Source organism: Phyllobates terribilis, unplaced genomic scaffold, assembly GCF_046119375.1.
Source record: "Phyllobates terribilis strain yellow unplaced genomic scaffold, ASM4611937v1 Scaffold_4__5_contigs__length_816908805, whole genome shotgun sequence".
NCBI lineage: Eukaryota > Metazoa > Chordata > Amphibia > Anura > Dendrobatidae > Phyllobates > Phyllobates terribilis.
Window position 1 is genome coordinate 659,163,323 of NW_027362764.1, and position 24,542 is coordinate 659,187,864.

General features: G+C 39.1%; 1 protein-coding gene across 5 annotated transcripts in view; it reads left to right on the forward strand.

The window, feature by feature from the left end:
• Nucleotides 1–24,542, forward strand: part of ZFHX4 (zinc finger homeobox 4) — a 201,688-nt gene that overhangs the window by 142,404 nt on the left and 34,742 nt on the right. For all 5 annotated transcript variants that reach the window (XM_073679470.1, XM_073679468.1, XM_073679467.1 and 2 more), the window contains one exon: nt 23,857–23,973. In XM_073679470.1, coding sequence (XP_073535571.1) covers nt 23,857–23,973 — 117 coding nt within the window. The remainder of the gene's footprint in view (nt 1–23,856; nt 23,974–24,542) is intronic.

A 24,542-nucleotide genomic window follows, 5' to 3' on the forward strand; every position in this document is an offset into this window, starting at 1 on the left:
TATATATATATATATATATATATATATATATATATATATATATAGTTTGTAGGAAAAGATTCAGTATAACTTGTATTTTATTCACTGAAATCCCTAGTATTTGTAAGCATGAGTCCGGTGGGCGGTCCTACTAGTGATTGACAGCTATCTCAGCATGCACATCCATATATGGAAGACTGTCAATCAATGAATAGGACCGCCCACTGGACCATTATTCCTACAAACATGACTAAAATCCAAGTTTTACTAAAACTTTACCCAAAAAACATGTATCAATCTAATGAGGTCCTCAAGCTCTAGAACATCCTGCCTGCAGATCAAAGACCATTTTGACATTACAGTTTCCTTTTAAGATATATCACTGCCCTAGTACTGCAGAAACTTAATCTTTACGAAAGCATAAGGAAATAAGCATGAAAAGATGACACAAATCATGTGCTATTTAGACATCTTAACTAGACCTTGGGAGGTCAAGGCTCTGGATAGATTGGTTTGATAGATCGCCCATCAATAATAAAAGGTTAAGAGCCATTTATGAAAATGACTTTTTGTTCATGTCTACCATAGGTCAAGTGATTGGTTTGCACAAGGCAGTAGTGATATCTATATGTTGTAGGATATATTAGTAAGTATGGGCAAGAAGTTGGTATAGAGTAGAGATGGAAGAATTGATTACAGCAGCCAGGTCAGTCTTACATGACCACTAGACTGGAGCTCTCCAAATCCCCGGATGGCATCCATGGCTCCTCTTTTGATTAGCCGGGCTTATGCGAAATAATCTTTGCGGTGTGATGCGCACATGATGTTGAGCCAGCCCAACTAAGGAGAGAGGAGGCATGGATGACCACGAGGCGATTTGCAGGGCCATCCAGTGGTCATGAATTACTGACCTAACTGCTGGACTCGGGATCCTGCTAATAGATTCTCGCATCTCTAGTATAGAGTCGCTACATAGACAGTCATATCACGCAATCTCGTTACTGTGGATGATAATCCTCTTATATAGGGCACATTCAGACATCCGTATAAATCGGTCTGAAATCAGACAGAACTGCACGGACCCAAGCGTAACAGCTTCATATATTTCTATGAAGCTGTCACATTAGGGTCGGGAGACCCACGGCCAGTCCGTGCAGTGCCGTCCAATATCGGACAGATTTATAAGAACGTCTGAATGCACCAGATCTATATACTACAATCTCACTAAAATATCCATTAAAGGGGTTGTCCGGTACTTTCTTTAAGTTGCCCAATATATTCAGCATGTGGGCATAAGTATCTCTGTAAATACCTTGTGTTGCAGATGATGCCTGTGAGCCGTGCTATCACTGGCCCATCACAGGCATCACGTGACCCCCAGTTTATAGCCAGCGCTGACATATGCTGACGTCACGACAAGTCCAGGCTGCAGCCGAGGGTCCCTCTTCCGCGTTCCACCGGTAGCTGCTGGGTTGTGGACGGGGTTATTCTCCTGCGTCACACCGGCATCCACCACGCGCTCTCCCTCTCCCCATTCATTGGTAAAGCGCGCGGTGGATACTGGGTGTGACACGGGGAATAACCCCACCCACAACCCAACAGCCACCGCGGGGACCCCAGCACTGAGTCACCCCTCACTTGTCGTGACGTAAGCGCGGGGACACGTGATGCCTGTGAGGGGCCAGTGATAGCGCCGCTCACAGGCAGAAACAGCAACACAAGGTATTTACAAATATACTTATGCCCACATGCTGAATACATTGGGCAATTTAAAAAAAGTACCGGACAACTTCTTTAACAGTCATTACCTAAAAATGAGCAGACAACAGATATATTTATATATCATATATTTTTTTTCATTTCTCTAGACTTGTCATACGACTAGACATATAATAAAAAATGTTGCAGCAAATATGTTTGGAAATCATTTTTTTTAATTAAAATCATGCTTTTGCTTATCTCATTTATCAAGAATGTTAGGTTGTTGTTTTTTTCCTGCAGATGTTTCAGCTCAAGAAGAGGCTTAAAATGTCTGTGTAGTGTGCTGCACCTGAGGTAAAACTCATGTGTAAAGATGTTCAACCTGCAATTAATTGTCTTATGTTCTGCTGCCCAGACTCTTTCAGAGCTGGAATAATCTTTAACACACACCAAAGCCAGGTTATCATACAAAAAGAATTAGAAGTCAAGTAGGCCGGAGTAGGCCGGAGCCTGGAGCTGCTGTATTAAATTGGTCAAGGCCTAGCGTTCTACAGCAGCAGCAGCACCTTCTAAATGAAAGAATTTCAAGTTGTTTCCATTTATTAAGTATTATGCATTCAGAATGGATTAGTCATTAATACAAATTCCACAGGCTGAATCTTAGTCTCATAATATAAATATTTCAGATTTCTTAATCTCGGTATATTATGCTAGCAAAAAACTGCTCAAAATTAATTTAGATTTTAAAGAGCTTAGAAGGATTGTCCATTTCTTGATCTAACCTTTTCAATGCAAACGTGGTAAACAGCGGACTATCCATGGGTGCCTCATTAAAGCTAACGATTGAGCAGCGGCCATAGTTCTACAACAGAGCTCATCCATAGACTTCAAATAGTATTGTCCACCTCTATTGATAGAGGCACGTACCTGAGGTATGTATTGGGATTCTTTAAGGCTCTAGCACACTGAAGTCATTAAGGTCATCAAATGTCATCCCAAAAAAACTATTTGGGATACCTTCTAGACTATTACATTTTAAGCCCCCCGGGCTACCTCTCACTCCTATTGAGTAATATCTGACTGTCATTTATTTACTACTATGATCCTCAAGTAGATAAATTAGTCCACCACATACGGTATATGTGGTTTTAATATAGTTTTTCCCATATCTCTAACATTGTTCACAACATCTCCCATTTGCATTACTCAAAAACTATTGGATTATAGTAAAAATTCATGGTGTACAATGAATTCCACTCCCGAATACTAGAGCACAATGATATTGAGCTCTCATCACTCAATTCCATGAATGTCTTTCTGATTTCTAAAGAGTAAATATTATTTTTTTATCTTAATATAATTCTTTCAAAACCCCTTCAAGACCTGGAACACTTTTGCTATTTTTCCATTGACATAGAATTATGAGGACTTGTTTCATGGAAGACGAGTTTTAGTTTTCAATGATGTTATTCAGTTTATCATATCATGTACTGAAAAAATGGGATTAAAATTCCATGTGGGGTGAATTTGTAAAAAAAAAACAATATAATTCCGCCATTATTTTTTGTGCTATGTTTTTGCAGAGTTCACAATAAAAATGACCTAACAATATGATACTCTAAGTCATTACAATCATGGCGATAAACTAACACGTCTTTTTTTAAAAATTTTTATTGCTTTAAAAGAATTCAAAATCTTGTAAAACAGTTTTTTTTCTCTGTTTCCAGTTTGAGACCTGTAACTTATTTATTTTTTTGCCAATGGAGCTATGTTAAGGTTTGTTTTTTTGAGTTGTAGTTTTATTGATACCATTTTGGAGAAAAACCGACCTTTTGATCACTTTTTATTGTATTTTTTTAGAGGGGAAGTGCAGCGGCAGAAAAGCGCCAATTCTGATGCTTGAATTCTTTTTTTCCGCCATTAAAGGGCACTTGTCACCAGTTTGAGTCTTTCAACAAACACCACCACCTTTATCTGCTCCTGTACTGCATTTCACAAATGTGTCTCCTGACTCCCCCTGCTTAACTCCAAATATTTGAATTGCTCCCACGCTGTATTTAGATGAGGATGGTCCGGTTAGATGGGCATCATCGCTGCGATGTCTGTGCCTCCTCTCTGCTCCTAATCGCCTTGCTCTGGCTCTGAATGATGTGGATGACTCATCCTGCATCATCCACATAGCGCAAAGTAGCATCGCCGGCCCATGCAGGTGCACTTTGCTCTGCCCTACTGCCGGCAAAGCAAAGGACATCACTGCGCATGTGCTGATAGACGTCATTCCAGCGAAAGTGCGTCTGCTTGGGCCTGCTAAGCTACTGCGTAGTTGCGAAATACGTTCCGCTATGTGCATGATGCAGGACACATCATCTACATCAATCAGAGCTAGAGGACGGCGATTAGGAGTAGAGAGGAGACATAGACACCGCAGAATGATGCCCATCAAACCGGACCATCCTCGTCTAAATACAGCGTGGGAGCAATTCAAATGGTATTTTTGGGTGTATACGAGGGGAGTCAGGAGACAATATACAACTTTGTAGAATGCAGTACAGGAGCACATAACAGTGGTGGCTTTTGTTGAGAGACTCAAAAACTGGTGATAGGTTCCCTTTAATATACGGTTTAATTAATTTTACATTTTGATAGATGGTAATTTTTGGGAAAGAGCAATTCTAAATATGTTTATTTTAAAATATAAAAAAAAATGTCTTTATTTTTGATTAAAGAAAAGGGGCGTTGTTTAAATTTTTATATATTTTTTAAACTTTTTTTTATTTTTTCTGTTTTTATTTAGTTTCCTGCGTTGATCTTCACAGGAGTAACAAGATGGCAGAGATGAGTGCCTTCTGCAGGCAACCGTCTGCCATGGTAATAGCATCACTGGGTGTGGATATGGGAGCCAATGTGTGCATACTGGCGATCACTCCATTTAAATGCCGCTGTCAGTGACTGACAGCAGCATGTAAATGATTAAACAGGGAGTTTCAGTCACTTCTTTTACAGATAGATGTAGAACTGTGTTACACAGCCAGCATCTGCTTGGTATGGAGCAGGTTCAGCCCCTGAGCATACACCCCACAAGCGACATGTAACAAAAATATCCATCACGTGTCATTAAGGTGACCATACAGCTTCAGTAGTTTTCAGTAAATGCCTGTTTGACCAACAGCTATTCCCGCTAACCTCCCCACACACGCACATACTTGTTTCAGCCAAGAGCAAATAAATAGGGATACATTAGTAATCTGCTGCCAGACATTTTGAGTGGTTGCTTGTCTTCATTAAGAAACACGGGGTTAGGTATTTTGAAATTTAACATACCAGGTCCATTTCTTTCAATAACATCTTTAGAGCAAACATCAGCCAAAGATTACAGTTTATGCTAAATTCAGACGAGCATATAAAAAAACACATCCAGTTCTCATCCAGACAAAATGGGCGATCATCATTCGTATCCTATCCATTAGCTTGCATTTTACATTGGTAAGACATCCATTTTTATAAATCAGCAGTAAATAAAATTTATAGGACCAAATATAATTTCCTTTAAGAACTGCAATATATCCATAAAAATCGGATGGACTAGGAATGATCCATATGGAATTTGATTTTTTCTTTTGCACATCCATAGACCTGAATAGGTGAGTCTGATCCAAAATCCAGAATAAATTAGTGCATGCTGTGAACACTCTATTAAATAACATTGGTCAGTGTGCTGTCCACGTGCTTTCCAATTTTATCTCAGACAGCACATATACATATCATAGAAAGATCCCTTAGACAGCCAGCTGGTCCAGCTAACACAGTTGGTTTTGCTCAACATTAGTCTGCGTATGATCGCCTTTGAGTAGAGTGACCTACTCATTTAGACATCTGATATTGCCTCACATTGAGATTCCTTGCCTCGCCCTTATGGGTTTCATTCTTTGATTTAATACCCGAATCCATCTGTAATTTTGTCTTTACAAAAATTAACAATGGCTGTTCCACCACCTTCAATGTAATAACCTGCAAAAAAATAAATGAAAAAGCTAAAGACACAATTCTACTTCCCAATATTTACTGCAAACTGTAGATGTCAGAACTACTGCGCGGCTTTCTCTTGATTTGACAGAAGTATTGCCTTTGTCGCCCAAATCACACGTAACTACCAAACAAACAATTGTAAGCTGGGAAGCTTGTATGATTTAAATTGTTCATCTATTGATTCTCACTTTTATTAGATTTTGCTGGTTTGGTAACAATAACTAGAGCTGTATGTTTAGTTTCCATAAAGATTTCTGGGGTATAAATGCATTAGCGTCACAAAACACCTGGATAATGTGTTTTTCTGTCTAAGGTATTTGCAGTGTAGGACGTGTGACGGCTTTTTTTTCTTCTTTCTTTCTTATTCTGTTGCATCCCATGTAGACTATTTTCCACATATCCTTTTAAACCTCCTTCGTGTATTTGCTGACAGTCACATTTTGGCAGGGATATTTTCAAAGTGTTCAATCGCTGTCACTACTACAATTCAACGAGAGGAGGATAGCTCAGTTATAATGATCCAATCAGAAGACTTGACGGTTTTCCAATTCTCGCAGGTAGCCATCTCCAAAATCAAGCAAATGCGCTTCATCCTTTGCCTTTTCAAGCGCGACAACAATTAGTATTTTCCATATTTGGCCATGATGTCGTATAACAAAAATCACTTCGATTGTGCTGCTCATAGAAGGCAACCTATTTTGGGGGGGTTAAAGGGTTAAACCTAGGAATCCTATTATTTTAGTAAATTTTGATGAAATATAGTTTTTCATCTTATTATATTCTATGCTTCCTATTTTCTCTCTGGATATCGGGAGGTAAAAAAAAAATTATAATAAATAAATTTTAAAAAATGCACGAAGGAAGCGGATGTAATTTATACTCTCATTTAATAAATCTGGAATTTGATAAATAGCATAATCACTATAATTCAACCATATGTAAAAAAAAATTGTTGGGGAGAGAAAACACTGCGAGTAATGAGGAAAATTTATCACATTTACGAAAGGTATTGTTTTTTACCACCATGTAGAATTATTGGAGGGCAACATTGCATTTTTTTGCTTTTATGGTGTTAATATTTTTGCATGTTAATAAAAATTTATATTCTCTTCTGTGGCTCTCATACCGACATGCATAAAAAGTCATAGACATTCGTATGTGTCGTAGGATATATAGGCGACATTATAAAAAAAAAATCGGCCCGATTTTCAGCCAGAAAAGTGGGACAAGTTTTTTCTCTCTTGTAATCCATATAAAATCAGTTTTTTTACAACACTAGCTATTAATCATTTACTGTTTCCTATGTTACACAATTCCAATGTACCCGTAAAAATCGGAGGCCATACTGTGGCCTCCGATTTTTTTTTTACTTGCACCCATACACTTGAATCGGGAGTCTCATCCGATGTCAGAGTAAAATCGCAGCACGTTGCGATATTTTTCTCACGCCAATTAGGCCTGAAAAAAAACCCCATCATCTGCACTGCCTCATTGAATAACATTGGTCCGAGAGCAATCCTTTTTTTTTATTGGATTGCACTTGTCCAATTTATATGGTCGTCTACACCAGGGTTCCCCAACTCCAGTCCTCAAGGCCCACCAACAGGTCATGTTTTCAGGATTTCCTTAGTATTGCACAGGTGATGTAACTATTGCCTGTGCTGATGATGGAATTATCACCTGTGCAATACTAAGGAAATCCTGAAAACATGACCTGTTGGTGGGCCTTGAGGACTGGAGTTGGGGAACCCTGGTCTACACGAGCCCATAGGGTTTCCCTACCGAGGGTTGTAAGGTCAGATAAACAAACATGGACAAGATTCGATGAGAAGGGCAATTTAAAAAAAATAAAAAAAATGTTTAGTAGATATATTAGTATTATCTACAAGGTGCACAAGACCCCATTATTATTGACAAATATACATCATCATCATTTAATAATAACAGTAGTATAAGCATAAAGGATATATAAAATAAAGCAGCCTATTCTTACATATACAGCAATTAGTTTTAAAAGGTAAAATACAAAAGAGTTCATCTAGGCACCCAGCAATTAAATCTTGTTCTATTTACCTCCTGGGACTGGGGTGTAGTATATTTCAGCAGGCATATTGGTATTGCACACCATCAAAGATTTATACACTGAAATACACATCCCTATAATGAAACCTGTATATTACGGGAGAGTCTGTGAGCTAGATAGAGGTAGCATTTAATATGATGGAGGGGGGTGGAGGCTTGATTGCAGTTGGAGGGGCTTTGTCTGCATTGTCTTTGAAATATAATGTGTCACTCTGACCCAGCTGTATACTGCAGAGTATTGCATCATTTTTCATGTCAAATGTCTGTCATGCCTGATTTTTTTTTTCTTTCTTTTCTATCATCTCGCAAACAGTCAAAGGACTTTAGGCTCAAAATAGCTTATGCATAGGGCTTGTTACAAATCACATCTATCGCTATTACTATGTCACCATTGTATTTTTTTTAGTTATTTTTTTTACACCTAGTGCACCGATCCGTCATAATATTTTCTATAAATACAGCTAAAAATTGTATATAGAAAACCAGCAACCCTACGAGAGGGCCTTTCGGCTCCAACGTCTGAACCGTTGCGCAGATCGCTTATTTTTTTTTTTTGCATAGGAAAATGTGGTGCTAAACATGATCCCATAGATTTCCTTTCGCTCACACACGCCGCCTGTTAATATTTCATGCTGCAAACTACAATAGCCTTATAATATAATTTCAGCCTCTATATGATTACATTTCCCAGCACTTACATCGAGAGGGCAATATTTCCCTCAGGGCAGTAAAAGGGATTTTGAAAAATTGAAACTGGTAAATTTAAGAATGAATTATTTTTAATTTCGACTGGAGAAAAAAAAAACGCACATATCCATTAGTGCAGTCGGAAACACGTAGATAGAAGGAAAAGCCACAGACCACTTCAGATTAGCAAGATCTGATATAAAGGATATCACTGCATTATATGTAGGTTTGATCATGACACCATTCAGCTTCCATTTCAAGATGACATGTGTTTTATCCTTCTTTTGTTGGAAGAATTGCATATCGTGTATTGTTCGTTCACTTAGACATGATCCCTTCGTTCTCTTTTTTTTTTGTGATTTCACAATTGATTGCATGTAACTTATACAGCAGCCATTTTATTTACCTTTGAAAGAACAAAGAGTCTCGAAGAACCATTTTCACCGCAATGTCGAGACGGAGGATATGGATGATGGAATTGCTATTAAGGGTTTGCATTAACATAATATAGTATATGAGACAATATAATTGACTCCCGCTATATAGTAGCCCATTTCTTTTTTGTATTTAAAGTGTCTATTTCTATTAAGGCATAAAGGATGAGAAAAGTGGCTCATGAATAGGAAACACGGTAGTATCGGCTGTCACCATGACTGAGGTTTAAGGGCCACAGGGTAAAAAGACAGCATAGAAGACCTCCCTAAGACAATATATAATAGCGAGCTTGTTCATGTTTCTTAACGCTGCTCTCTAGAAAACAAGCAGGAGGGGCTGACTGGCGAGCAGGCATTCACAACACATTCAATAACCCTTTATCAGTGCTAAACCTCCAATACATTTAAACACAAAATCCATACATTCAATGAGACTAACTGCCAAACCAATAGAAATAATGGCCGAACAGGATGCGCTGAACAATGGAGAGGCCGAAAGCCAAAACTGCAAGAAAGATAAGGGATTGGGAACAGCGCAGGACGTTCCATAAATATTACAGGCTGTAGGTAATGGGAATTTCAGGCAAAAAAAAATCTAAAAAGAAAAAAAATAAGTATTATAATTTTTAGCCACACTTTTGTTTTAAACAGTCCTTTTATATAAAGTGTGCTCATAAAGCAAAATATAGGAAACAGAAATGGTCAGGAGGATTGTAAAATTTAGAGGTAAGGTGTTACCTTAACTCTGTGCACAATCAAATGTTACTCCTTTCTTTCTTTGGCTTCTTGTATGATAATGAATATACTACGCTGTCATTGACCATACAATGTCACACTGACAAAGAGAGATGTTCTGCACAATTTACACAAAAGAGACGGCCAATAGCCAATTGTCCCATGAGCTCTTCATAAGATCTCCTACATTTATACTTGATAGATCACTTGTAGACCAGATGGGTTCCATTGCAGCAGTACATGTCACACTTCACAATTAACCTACAGCATCGTTCATGGTATTTCATGGAAGAATGGAGGTCTTGGGATTTTAGTTTTTTTAGACTTAGGAGTGATAACTTATTAGTAATGAAGGTCGTATTATGTATGACCTGTCAGTACGGGACACCATATTAGTAAAGCTGTAGGTGTGTAGAAGTATGACTCTTATTCTTCATATGCTACCTGTTCAGTGTTTTAAGCCATACAGGTGACAAGGCTCAAGCTTTTTACTAAGAATTTTTAAGTTTTATATTAAAAAATGCTTAAAAGGTTTGTACCTGTGCTCAACTATCTCTGGCGGTTTCATTGAGATTGAATGGAGAAGGGTTTTTAAGAGCCTAAGATAAGGGATAACTTTGAATCTTGGTACAAAATCATCAATATTACAAATTTAAGAATTTCAATATTGCATATAAATGGGAAGGCGATATTACAGCTGAAACAGTGATACTCGAAAAATGGGAAGATACTAGAGCTAAGCAAATCTTTTGAAATTCAAATTTACCAGTTTCACCAAATTTTTCCAAAAAAAATAGTTATGGCGAATTTATTCACAATGAATCAGTAGTACTTCTGTTGCCCTGAAAAGACCTTTGTAAAACTGCAAGGTCTCCTTGAAGTGTCCAACTCATTTCAAGCAAATGTAAACACAACCTTAAGAACATTAAAGTGATCGCAACATATTTGGCTATGGGCAACTATTTTTCACTGCAGTAGTCATATGCTATCTGTAGTGGTTATTCAGTGTTTTATTGTTTTGTCTTCGTATCTCTATGGCTAAGCTGTGACGCCCTCTCTATCCAGATTCACTACAAAATGGTTGTTGCATTCCTTACATCTGCTTTTATACATGCTATAATAATAATCCCTCCTGACTGGCTGTGCTGTACCATGTGATGTATATGATAGCTGCAAGACACTATGGGAAAGCCAGTCTGTGCCCGAAGACATGCGGGTCTTCCCTAGCTGATGTAATCTTCCGCAATGTGTAAAATTGCAGTGACCATTTTTGAAGATTCACACAGTACAACTTTTTATTTTGACATAACTTTGTATAGTGCAGAAATATGCAAATCAGCAAATGCACAATTTAGGACCCAAGCCAAAACAAGAAAGCTAAAAAGTCTCTTGGAGTACGTTGAAGTCAATGGACATCCATTGACACCAAACAACAAGCAAATATTTAATTGGGCAACGTGAGATGAAGTTCTCATGATGACAACAGCTAGCTCTGTCTCCCAGCTCCTCCATAATTGGTTTGTCTCTTCTAGTTTGAGGATGTAGATACTATAACTTAGGTAGCAGTCAGATGGTCATATAACACGGATGAAGATCCCATCGCAGTGCACGGACTGGCCAGCGGCTCTCCTGACACGAGTGTGACAGCTGCATAGAAATACATGCTGTCACGCTTGGGTCAGGAGAGCCTCAGGCCAGTCCGTGCATTGCAATGTGATCGTCGTCCTTGTTATACAGCTGTCTGACTGCACCCTTAAAGAAGCCCTCCCATCAAAGTTTATATCCTTTTAATATATTGTAATCATCATATTATATAGCACTCTGTACTTGCAGTTGCTCATTTTGACCTTCTACCCAGCTAATTCTTCTCTTTCCCATTGGGTCTATGTAGAAACAGGAAGTCTCTTGTCCCTGCATTTATCATTCCCCTCTTCATCTCCTGACCCAGCTGCTCTGCACCTCTCCATGCCCGGGACTTTTGCAGGGAAAAGAGACTTCCTGTTGTTATGTTCTGCTACCAAAGCTAAGGAAAGAGAGGAGATCTGTCCCTACTATAAGACTCAGCTGAATCCCTACGATGTAACAGGGAACCTGATCCTGCGATCAGACCTGCTAAAGTCCTAATCTAGTCTGTACGGAGACCTATAGATTTGGGGAGGGAATCCCTACAAGTACTAAGGACTGGGAGGAATATGGGACACCTCCTAACAGAAATAGCAGCAGACAGACGAACAAACAAAATAGATAGAACCTAGAGGTCCGTAGACCAAGCAAACTAACAGAGTTAGATACAGAGCACAGGCTAGCTAGAAAGTAGATATACAATGAAGTCCAGCAAAGCCAGAAGGGCGGAGCAGGATTAAATAGGCCAACAAGGTCATGTGACCAGCAAAGGAAAAAAAACCTAACAGCAAGGTTCTAACAGTACCCCCCCTTCTAAGAGGATCCTCCGGATCCCCTAGGACCAGGCTTATCAGGAAATCTCCTGTGAAACGCTCTGATAAGTCTGGACGCGGAAACATCATCTGACCTCACCCAAGAGTTATCCTCGGGTCCGAAACCTTTCCAGGCCACAAGATACTGCAAACTACCTCTATACCGTCTAGAGTCAAGGATGCGAGAAATTTCATATTCCCCGTCCTCCACCACCGGAGGAACAGAGGCAGAGGCGTCACCATCCGACACAACAGCTTTTTTTAACAGAGAGACATGAAAGACCGGATTAATTCTCCAGGAGGTAGGAACCTCCAACCTAACAGCAGATTGGTTGACAACCTGAAGCACCTTAAAGGGCCCTACAAACTTGGGACCCAATTTCTTAGAAGGAATCCTCAACCGCAGATTCCTAGAGGACAACCAAACCATGTCACCAACAGCGAACAAAACCTCCTGTCGTTTCCTATCAAAGTAGTCTTTAGATTTTCTGTTGGCCTCCTGAAGATTACCACGCACATCCGTCCAAACTCTTTCCAAATCACCGGAAAAATTCTCCTCCTCAGGCACGGCAGATCCCAACTTGGAGAACGACCCAAACGACGGATGTCTCCCAGAACAACAAAAAAAAGGCGAACAACCAGCAGAAGAAGATGTATGATTGTTCAGAGCAAATTCGGCAAGTGGCAGAAACTCAGACCACCCCTCTTGATTGTCTGCCACAAAACAACGCAAGAACTGCTCAACATCCTGGTTTTTCCTTTCTGTCTGGCCATTAGATTCAGGATGATATCCGGACGAAAACGACAAATGAATTCCCAACCTGTCACAAAAGGCACGCCAAAAACGAGCCACGAACTGAGGACCCCTATCAGAAACAATGTCAGTAGGAACGCCATGAAGTCTGACAATTTCCTTGACAAAGGCCTTAGCGAGAGTTTTAGCGCAGGGCAGTTTGACGAAGGGAACCAAGTGACACATCTTGCTAAAACGGTCCACGACCACCCAGATGACAGTAAAACCCTCAGAGGGGGGAAGGTCAGTTATAAAGTCCATAGCCAAATGTGTCCAAGGAGCACTGGGGACCTCCAAAGGACAAAGCAACCCCGCAGCAGGAGTATGTGAGGACTTAGATCTAGCACATATAGTACATTGGCGCACCCACTTAATGACTTCCTTCTGCCATCCAGGCCACCAAAAACTGCGACCCACCAGTCTCTTGGTCTCAGAGATTCCGGGATGACCTGCCAACCGAGATTCGTGACACTCAACAAACAAATCTCTCCTAAAGGTCCCAGGCACAAACAACCTCCCATGAGGAGTGTTAGATGGGGCATTCTCCTGAGCTTTAAGAATCTCATCTTCCAAAACGGAGTCTAAAGCAGCTATCACAACACCTTCTTGTAAAATGTTTTCCTCTTTCTCAGCACCGACTATGGGAGAAAAACTGCGAGACAAGGCATCCGCCTTAACATTCTTAGTACCAGGGATGTAAGTAACGGAGAAATTAAACCGCGAGAAAAACAGTGCCCACCTAGCCTGACGGGCATTCAGGCGCTTGGCAGCGTCAAGATATATCAGATTTTTATGATCCGTAAGAACCTGAACGGGAAATTCCGCACCTTCCAAGAAGTGGCGCCAGTGTTCAAATGCGAGTTTAATAGCCAATAATTCCCGATTACCAATATCGTAATTCAATTCAGTCTCCGAAAATTTTTTTGAAAAAAATGCACAGGGATGTAATCCATCCCCGTTATCCTGAGACAATACTGCGCCAACCCCCACAGAGGAAGCATCAACCTCAACCAAAAACGGCCTAGTAACATCAGGCTGCATAAGGATGGGAGCAGAGGTGAACCTCTCCTTGAGATACACAAAAGCTTCAATGGCCTCAGAAGACCACTGAACCGCATCAGCACCTTTCCTGGTGAGATCAGTCAGGGGTTTGACAATACTAGAAAAATTTTTTATGAATTTTCTATAGTAATTGGCGAAACCCAAAAACCTCTGTATTGATTTCAAACCAATAGGCCTAGGCCATTCCTGCACAGCCTGAACCTTAACCGGATCCATCTCAAAACCTTTGCTGGAGATAATGTAGCCCAAAAAACTAATTCTCTGTACAGCGAACTCACATTTCTCCAGCTTAGCAAAAAGCGAATTGTCCATTAATAACTGTAATACCTCACGCACGCTCCGCCAATGAGACTCCAGATCTGGCGAATAAATCAAAATGTCATCCAAATACACAACCACATTTTTACCGATCAAAGGTCTAAGGATGTCATTAATCAGATTCTGAAAAAATGCAGGAGCATTAGTAAGACCAAAAGGCATAACCAGATTCTCAAAATGACCCACAGGAGTGTTAAAAGCAGTCTTCCATTCATCACCCTCCTTCATGCGCAACAGATTGTATGCCCCCTTAAGGTCAATTTTAGAGAACCACTTGGCCCCCAATAACTGGTTAAACAGATCAGGAATCAATGGCAGTGGGTAAGGATTGCGTACCGTAATTTTGTTAATCTCACGAAAATCCAGACAAGGACGTAAACCGCCGTCCTTTTTTTTTACAAAAAAAAATCCAACCGCCACAGGAGACTTAGAGGGCCTAATGTGACCGGCGGCCAAACTTGTCTGTATGTATTCCTCCAAAGCCTTCCTCTCAGGAATAGTAAGGTTAAATAAACGACTTTTAGGAAGAGTCGCTCCAGGGACAAATTCAATAGAACAATCATAGTCTCTATGGGGAGGCAAAACCTGCGATTCTTTCTCAGAAAAAACTCTCCAAAAATCCTGAATAGGAACAGGCAATTCTCCCCTATCCAAAGCTGCAATACGCCCGTTACAACACTTGTCATAACATTTATGGCTCCAGGATTTAATTTCACTGGTAGACCAATCCAGTACAGGATTGTGAAATTTTAACCAGGGCAAACCCAATATTACTGGAGAAGGCAAGTTATTCAACACTACCAAATCCAATTTCTCATGGTGAACACCATTAATAGTGAGAGGAAATTCACTGACCTTGAGAGTAATATTCTTCAAAGGGGAGCCATCCACAGAAACCACAGCAATGGGGGATGATAAAGGTTCAGGTTTTAAATTGAGTTTTTCCACGAATCCCCCATCAATAACATTCAGTGTAGACCCGCAATCAACAAACACCCGAAATTCCATTAATTTTTCCTGAGCAATCGTGGAAGCAGCTAAAAATATACCCTTGGAATTTAAACAGGCAATACGGGCGTGACTGACCATTTTTTTTTCTTTCTTCATACGAAGCTCACAGCCTTTAATCAAATGACCAGATTTTCCACAATAGAAACACAAGCCTTCTGAAAAACGACGGTGTTTTTCTTGAGAGCGAGGTGCCACCGATCCAATCTCCATCGGTTCACCACTGTTAGTACACACATTATCATAACCAGAAACTGACATAGCAGAGGATTTGCTCTCATTAACCCTTGCACGCAGTCTTCTGTCCACCCGTATAGCTAATTGCATAGCCTGTTGCAAATCCTCAGGTGTAGGATAAGCAATTAGCAGGTCTTTAACCTTTTCACTGAGCCCAGCAAGAAATAGACTTTTCAGAGCAGAATCGTTCCACCCTGTTTGAGTGGACCAACGACGAAAATGTGTACAATATTTTTCCATATCACCTGATCCTTGTTTTAAACGTCTCAACTCAGTCTCAGCTGATGCCACACGGTCAGGATCATCATATAATAGTCCTAAAGCAGAAAAAAAACTATCCACTGATCTGAAGCATGTATCACTAGGTTGCAAAGAAAAGGCCCACTCCTGAGGCTCTTTGCGCAAAAGTGACATTATGAACCCTACGCGCTGGGATTCATCCCCAGAGGACTTGGGTCTCAAACGAAAATACAATAAGCAAGCATTTTTAAATGAAAAAAATTCTCGATGTTCACCAAAAAATAAATCCGGCAAACATACCTTAGGCTCCAAGAAATATGCTCCAGGACAGTTACTCACGTGCTGACGGAGCTCGGCCACTTCCAGAGAGAGTCCCTGCAGGTGTTTAGCCAAATCCTGAACCGACACCATGATGGAACAAAAAAAAATCTTTCCTTAGAGAATTTACAGGCTGGACTTACTGTTATGTTCTGCTACCAAAGCTAAGGAAAGAGAGGAGATCTGTCCCTACTATAAGACTCAGCTGAATCCCTACGATGTAACAGGGAACCTGATCCTGCGATCAGACCTGCTAAAGTCCTAATCTAGTCTGTACGGAGACCTATAGATTTGGGGAGGGAATCCCTACAAGTACTAAGGACTGGGAGGAATATGGGACACCTCCTAACAGAAATAGCAGCAGACAGACGAACAAACAAAATAGATAGAACCTAGAGGTCCGTAGACCAAGCAAACTAACAGAGTTAGATACAGAGCACAGGCTAGCTAGAAAGTAGATATACAATGAAGTCCAGCAAAGCCAGAAGGGCGGAGCAGGATTAAATAGGCCAACAAGGTCATGTGACCAGCAAAGGAAAAAAAACCTAACAGCAAGGTTCTAACACCTGTTACTACATAGAGCTTAGAAGGATTCAGCATGTAAGTTTTTAATCACATGATGTCATAGACCTAATGGAAAAGAGAAGAATTAGCTGGGTAGAAAGGCAAAATGAGCAATTGTAAGTATACCGTGCCATTGAATATGATGATTGCAATATATTAAGAAGAAAGGAAATTTAATGGGAGTGCTTCTATGAGTAACCAATATTTTTAAAGGCTAGATCGATTTAGATTTAAGTGATAGGATGGTAATGAATATAATCTAATGAAAACTTTTTTTGTTTTTTTCTGTTCTTTTCCATACAGTAGTTTGTTTTTTAGAGTAGCAATTCCTAAAATCAATCCAGCATTTATCGGGTGAAATAGCTAATCAGCTGTTACATTTCATGCAGGCAAACATAATGTACATCTGGTTAAAATCTAAGGGCTTGTAAAATTTCTGAAATTAAGTAAAACAAAACAAAAAAAAACTAGTGATTGGAGGAGGTGGTGGGGAGATTTTTGAACAAGAAACAGAGTTTGCAGTCCTGGGGATATGTTACCTTAGAGATAACCAAGAACAGAACTTGTCACCATATCAAAGAGTTTACAAACTAAGAAAGCATGTAAATATTATATTACAATGGTCAATACATTTCAATGAAATTGATTTGTCCCAATGTATGCATTAAACACTTCCTTCTGCAATTAAAATGCAAGTAAACTCACTAAACTAAATATCTAAAAATAAGACAAAGATTGCAAAGTACTAAAAGGATTAAATTAAAAACCATTAACTACCCAAACATCCATCGGGAAGGCCGGGTCATGAGAAAGTATAAGATGGATTTTTTTCTTCTTTATCTTGCATTCAAGCACTAGATATTTTCTTGAGAAATACATGAATTTGCTATATTCATCCTTCATTTATCCACAAGGTTAAAGAACAAGGAATTGTAAACATACTCGAATACAAGGGGCGGGGGACCACAGTATAAGGGAAGCCTACAAGCTGCTTGCTCATTCTATTTGTCTGGCTTTCCTGCCACTGGTAATGCCCTATTTGTTAAACTTGCCCTTAGCTTTCTAAAGTCAAGACAGAATATACATTTCCTGTAAAACTGCAATACTATAAAATCTGTTTCCTTTAGTTTATACTGATATCTTTGTAGCAGAGTTATCTTTTTTAGCTCTCAAGCTCCCTACTAGAAATGACCATTGCTAAGGAGGCTTCTTTAGGTCTAATTAGCAAAATGAGATTTCCATTGGCAATTTCCATTATGCTACCTAAATGATGATAATCTCAGAGGATGAAAGAATAAAATAACATTTTGGTGTGTCAAAGAGTTATCAGTACAAATACTAGGATGGAAACAATATATTTTGAAAGACCAATAACACTCTTGACTATCAATGGTACCCGAAGACCAATACTCACCTCCTGAACTCATGCATCTCCTTTGTGCTCAGCGCTGCATTCCCTGCCAATCTCTTGGGACCAGAATCCAGCAGGGTTATCCTATGACTTCTAAGACTAATCAGCTTCTGCCACTGCAGAGTTCACATTTTGGCAGGATTTCTCCTGCTTAGATGAAACTTGAACGCTGCACTCAATCAGCAGCTTATGATTCGTTTCTGCAATTACGTGACGTGACGTCCCAGTTGGATTTTGATCCCAGGAGACTTGCAAGGGATGCAGTACTAAATAAGGAAGAGTGCCACCGATCTGGAAGGTGAGTATTTTTTTTTTACCTTTTTCTCGCCAGTAGTGGACAACCCCTTTAAGATGATTGAGCTAAAGGATGGAATCTTAGAGACAATGTTTCATGGGAAAAAATAGGCAAATCAGCTCTCCTCCAAAAGGCTGAAAACTGTCCCAGATGTGTTACCTATTGGTAGCTGCATTGAAAGATTCTGGTTTCAGTAGCATTTTGGCTTGTTGCATGGTCTGTTGAATTTACTTACATTGACATATAGGTTTGCTACCTCAAATATATGGTACTTTAGAAACCGTTTTCTTCAGCTAACTTGCAGACAGATAGCGTATACAGTAGTTTATGAGTTGAACAGCAGTAATGTGGCCACATTTCATATCCACATTGCTGTTGTAATACCCAGACACCCTTCAGTTCTATTAAATTATCATAGATGCCTATGGTTTTTTATGTGTGGGTAAGTATGACTGTGGAGTTGTAGCTGTATCATGCTTGCCTAAGGGATAAAGCACCACTCTAGAAATTTTTTTTGATTTCAGCACTGGAGTGGTGCCATTAATGTAAGTTCCCTGACTGTAGCCTTATTCTTACCAGCCATTGTCTTCTGATCTTCCCGGAATTGCTAAAGGTCCTCCGCCACCATCTTGTGCCCACAACGTCTGAGTGACCGGAAGTCAGAGTTAATGGTCACAAGCTCTATGTTCTGGCTCTCATAGACTTACATTGAGTAGTGACTTCCGGCTTGCCCATCAAACACTGGAGCGATCCGGCCGATCACGACCTGCAAAAGACGACCGGAGAAGTGCCAAGAACAGATGGAGACGACAGTAGGTAAGTATGAGGCATGAGGCATGGAACTGAGCTTAGTGGCACCACTCCAGCTCTGCAATGAAAAAAATGCTGGAGTGGTGCTTTAAACTAAAGAATCATTAATAGAATCCAACATATCTGACATTATCTATTTGCACCCATCATATACAATACATTATATACACGTGGAATTCACAGGCAGAAATCTGTCATGTGACTGGTGTATATTTAACAGTGGCACAGGTGCCCAAGGCATTATTTATTCCATCAGCAGTGGCACTACGACACTACGACACAGACATAAAAATGATTGGTGTACTTCTGCTCAGTTGACATTGCGGTTGATCATAAATAATGAAATTCCATTAGGTCCCATCAACAACTATTTAAAGAAGCCGAAATAGTGAACGACTTTATTTTAATTATAGTGATATCTATAATTTCTGGTTAGAGGATTGGATAACACAGCCATATAGAAGTAGTTAGTAGTCTTATTAAATAACAGAAACATTAAAGAATTTTTGATATAAAGGAATTTGAATCTTGAAGGCGCCGCTGCTCCTTACTAGCCCAACATAAAATGGCCACAGTGACAGTCGGTGTCAAAAATGGTGACATGATAAATATGTTTAATAAAGAAGATATGGAGAAGATTTGTATTCGACTGATCAGTGTCAGAATATATAAATATCTGTCTGCTATGCACTGTACATGTCTATGAGGATCCTTCATCAAAGGCACATTCTGCTGGAAATCAAATTCAATATATTTTCCTTTTTTCCTGCCTGAAATGAGTTGTGTTAAAAATAATTTTGACAGCAGTAGTTATAGCCTACAAAAAAAATCACAGAATGTGCCTATGCATATTCACTCTATAGATCAGATGGTGGAAATGTTAATAACATGTGTATCCAGGGGTCGGCACATCAAAGGGGACCCTAAATATTTAGGTAAAATAAAACCAGGTGCTAACAAAACCGTAATGCAAACAGATTGCTTATTAAGCCCATTCCCGATAGTTAATTCATTGTGAGCATTCCAAAACTGGACATGTGCAAACATTTTAAGGCATGAAAAACTGCAGCTCTCTATGGATTGTGTAATGGGAACCTTCGAAAAATATGTAAAATATCTTGTTTATCCGAAACGTCTATTCATGTTTTGATGTTGATGCGTAGGCTATTATGTCATTCAATTATGAATCACGCTACATTCTTGCATGCTTAGAAACAATGGCTCACAATGAAAAGCTGACCCGGAGAGCTTGCAATTGAATTGTCGGATCTCTGGAGCACAATGGAATAAAGTGTTTTGCCCTAGGTCACTGAAAGCTGCCACTGGTCTTGAACCAAGGTCTTCAATTTCAAGGACCATTGGCTTAACCAAGGCTACACATCCTTTATGTCCTGCTTCCAGTTAATCCTTTCGTTGCTGGCGAGGATTGCACCCACACACCCAAAATGAACTCCTGGGTACCTTAACCTTTGGAACGCCATAACCCCGGAGAAGACACTTTTATCTCTTTGCTGCAGGCATCGACTAATTTTAACATTCTTCCTACCGTCAGCAGCAAACAAGAAAAGAGAAATAGTCTTGTGCTGCCATATTTTTGCTGCCCTGGAGGGCCAAAGAGTACAACAGGCATAGGTAGCGAAAAAAATCTTTCATTTGAATAGGAATTAGAATACATTTCGTGATTTTTTTTATTTATTTATTTTTTATTTTTGCTTGTGATTAAAAAAATATACAAAACCTTTGTGACCCTCAGGAGTCTACCTGTAATAAACAGCTCTCACCTTCCAAGCCATAAAACAGGCCTGCAGCTCTTGAACATTAGAGCTAATTGCCTTTCGACATCAAAGGGAATAAAAGAGGATAGAGAAAAATCAGAACGAGATTGAGAGGGGGGAAGGGACCATGGTAAAGGGGCTACTTCACCTTGAAAGGTTATATGTTTGTGGTTTGGGGAAGCTTTATGAAGTTATAGCCTAAAAACTGCTGTTTGCGATTAAGTTGATGGGGAAAGTCTATCCCGCAATCTTTTCCTTGCTGCTGACACTGAGTCTTTGTTCACGTCGAGATTTCTCAAACTGTTGCCAGGGTCACTTTAAGGTCAGACACTATGATGATGTATAGAAGAACATGTCTGGGAATTTCTCTCACACTTAAAACACATACCAGAAAAAAAAATCGGAGAGTACCCTGCAAAACTGTATGATGAGACCCAGATGATAAGATTTTTCTTTTAGTACCATTTTAATTTGCTTTTTTTTTTATTTTTTTCTTCGGCGCGCACGGCTTTCCTGGCACGCAATGTTTTATTAATAGGTGCCACAATAGTCTTAAAAATTTCATGTCCCCTGAAGATAAGGACAGTCAGTAGCTCTTTGACACTTCATTCTCCAGCCTTAGGGAATGGGTCAGTAAATCTAGGAAAAAAAAAACAACAATAGCTCCTCTCCAAGAAAGACACAAAAAAGGGATTGCCAAGGGCTGCCCCCGGCCTCAGGGCCTGACACTGGATGTGTGTCTCATGTGTGTGCACTTGGCATTAACACAGCCCAATCCAGTCATGATCACAGGCTCACAGCAGACCAAACTGTGCCCCCTACCACCTTAATAAATACAGCGTCACTTCCCACTGTGATGAGGATGCCTGCCGTGTTTGATTAGCAATCAACACTGGAAGAATAAAGGGCTGGAACAGTAAGAACTGTTTTCTTCCCCTGTAATGGTAATCTGTGAATACACATATACATAAATTATCCCAAAGCAAAAGCCTTTCATTTGAACCCAGATTTGTAAAAGTAGCAGGCAATCATTATTAACAAACTCCTCTTCCTACGAGATGGAAAACAATGGTTTTGTGGGTCATTTTCTCCGTTATGGCTTTCATTGTTGCTTGCTCATGTTTATTCCATTTATTTTTTTTCTTTTCCACTCTGTTTATTTTATCGCCATTATCTTACGGAGGCCGTTTGTCCTTTTTTTTTTTTTATCTTCCTTTGTACTCAGCTGCTGCATATGTTAGACGAGATCTCATTCAGCTGTCAGAATATTTATTAATAAAAGATGTGGCGTGGAGAAGTCCACTCTATCTGCTTTCAATCAAGCCTTCGAATTTTCACAATGAAAATTTGATGCAGTATGTAATTTAGCATTAATGCAGGGAAGAACTGGTGGTGGATGGGGGGGTAGCAAAGGGTTAATTGTGTCATCAAGGAAAAATGTGTATATGTATGTGTGTGTGTATATACGTGTGTGTGTATACATATGTGTGTGTATATATATATATATATATATATATATATATATATTAGTGTGTGTGTATATATATATATATATATATATATATATATATATATATATACACGTTTACGCATTTTTTTCCTCTGATGCAATTAACCCTTTGCTACCACCCCATCCATCGACAGTGGATATATATATGTGTGTGTGTGTATACACATATATATATATATATATATACTGTATATATATATATATTATTATTTGCATACACACATTTTTTTCCTTGATGATGCACTTAACCCTCTGCTACCCCCCATCCACCGGTAGTGGATATATATATATATATATATATATATATATATATATATATATATACATATATATGTGTGTAGTATATATACATATATATATATGAATAGAAAAAATATAAAGAGGCAGCACTCCATATATATATATATATATATATATGTATATATATATATATATATATATATATGAATATAAGATGCTGCTAGCAAAAGCCTGACCTTTTCCCTTCCTGAGGTTAATTTATATGGTCGTTAAAGATTTTATGAAATTGAGCAGCCTGGAGCTTTGAAACACAGTTTACATTCGCCTCCTAATTTATGTAATTTTTACCTGAGCTGAGAAATATGATTTTTATTTTTGTACAGCAATGAAAACAGCATGAAGTGCAGTGGGGAGTTGCAGGGCCTGGTTATCTGGCATTACTCAGATTGCTAAAAATTCATTAAAATGTGACATCAGCACAGTGAGAGACAAATGATCACAGGATGAAAAGGAACAGTGGGTCTTTCATGGATTAGTGCTACACAGCCCCAGCATAGAGGCTAACTGCATAAACAGATTAATCCACCAGCAGCATAGCTAAGATTTACAGAATAATTAAATAGGGTTGAGTTACTGTGAAGATTTCTATGTAATCTGGCTGGTGTGAACATATAAGTGAGGTGAGTGCGATGCAGATTTCTTGAGATGATCCTTCATCGTATCAAATAACCTTTGCAGTTCCCCTTGTGGTAAAACAATAAAAACACTGTAGCTATTCAATTATTAATTACAAGCCGTGTTAAAAAAAAAACAATAAGGCTGTAGAAGAATAGCTCCTAGCACTCGCTATTGTTTTCAGAGAAAATCCCCTCCATTGCTCTTTTTTCTCCAATATAGGCTTGGTTCAGTTTGCATCCTTGAACAGTCTTCTCCTCGCCTTTGTTACAATGTTGCAGGGCAAACATAAACAGTTATTATTCACATTTGCTGCGGCAGCAAAAAAAAACCAAAAACGAGAAAAACATGTTCTTAAATGAATGGATGCATGGAACACTATGTATATCATGTTTGGACACTATGTATCCATATTTGTATTTCTTTTTTTTGTTGTTGTTTAGGCTTCTATTTCTATTAGTAAAGAAAAAAAGAAAAGAAAATGGTTTCTAAAATGCACCTATTCTTTTAATATTTTCCAGAAGAGCAAGCAGAGGAAGTGGAAGAAACTCCGAAAATTACAGCAGTAGCCCCAGCCGATGAGAGAGGCACAAATGAGAAAGACAGCAGCAGCGAGGCCAAGACATTAAAGGATTCAGGTAAGATTGAATGTTTTCCCTCCTCCTTGGATCCTTTGAGATCCCCAGGTCTGCAGGCTCATCCAGCACTGTAGGGTTTTTTTGTACTGATCTTCAATTTTAACTGTCTGGACATTCCTGCTCCTATTCATTGCTTGTGCATTTTGCATGTGATTCCTATCAGTAGCCTCACACTGACCTATTTTTAATCATAACCATCTGACAGGATAGATGCGGATAAGTTGAGGAATATTACAGGACGACCAGTGAGATTATTTTTTAATCAAATCAGTTTGTGTGCTTGTAATTTTTTAAGCGCCTTTCATTAATCTTAGCTGTACTTGTGATTCCTCTGATGACATATTCATTTTTCATAAGCGTAGGATTAGATACCACTTGATTTTTTTTTTCTCCTCCTAGCAATCAAATATCTATCCTTGGAACTGAAAGAATGACATTTTTTTATTTTGACTTTTCGGTCTTAAAGGGGCCTGGTGATATTTGCCCAACAGCTGGGTCTATCTTTTCATTATCTTCTTATTTTATTAATGTTTATTGGGGGCACAAGAATGAATCACAAAGGTGGTTTG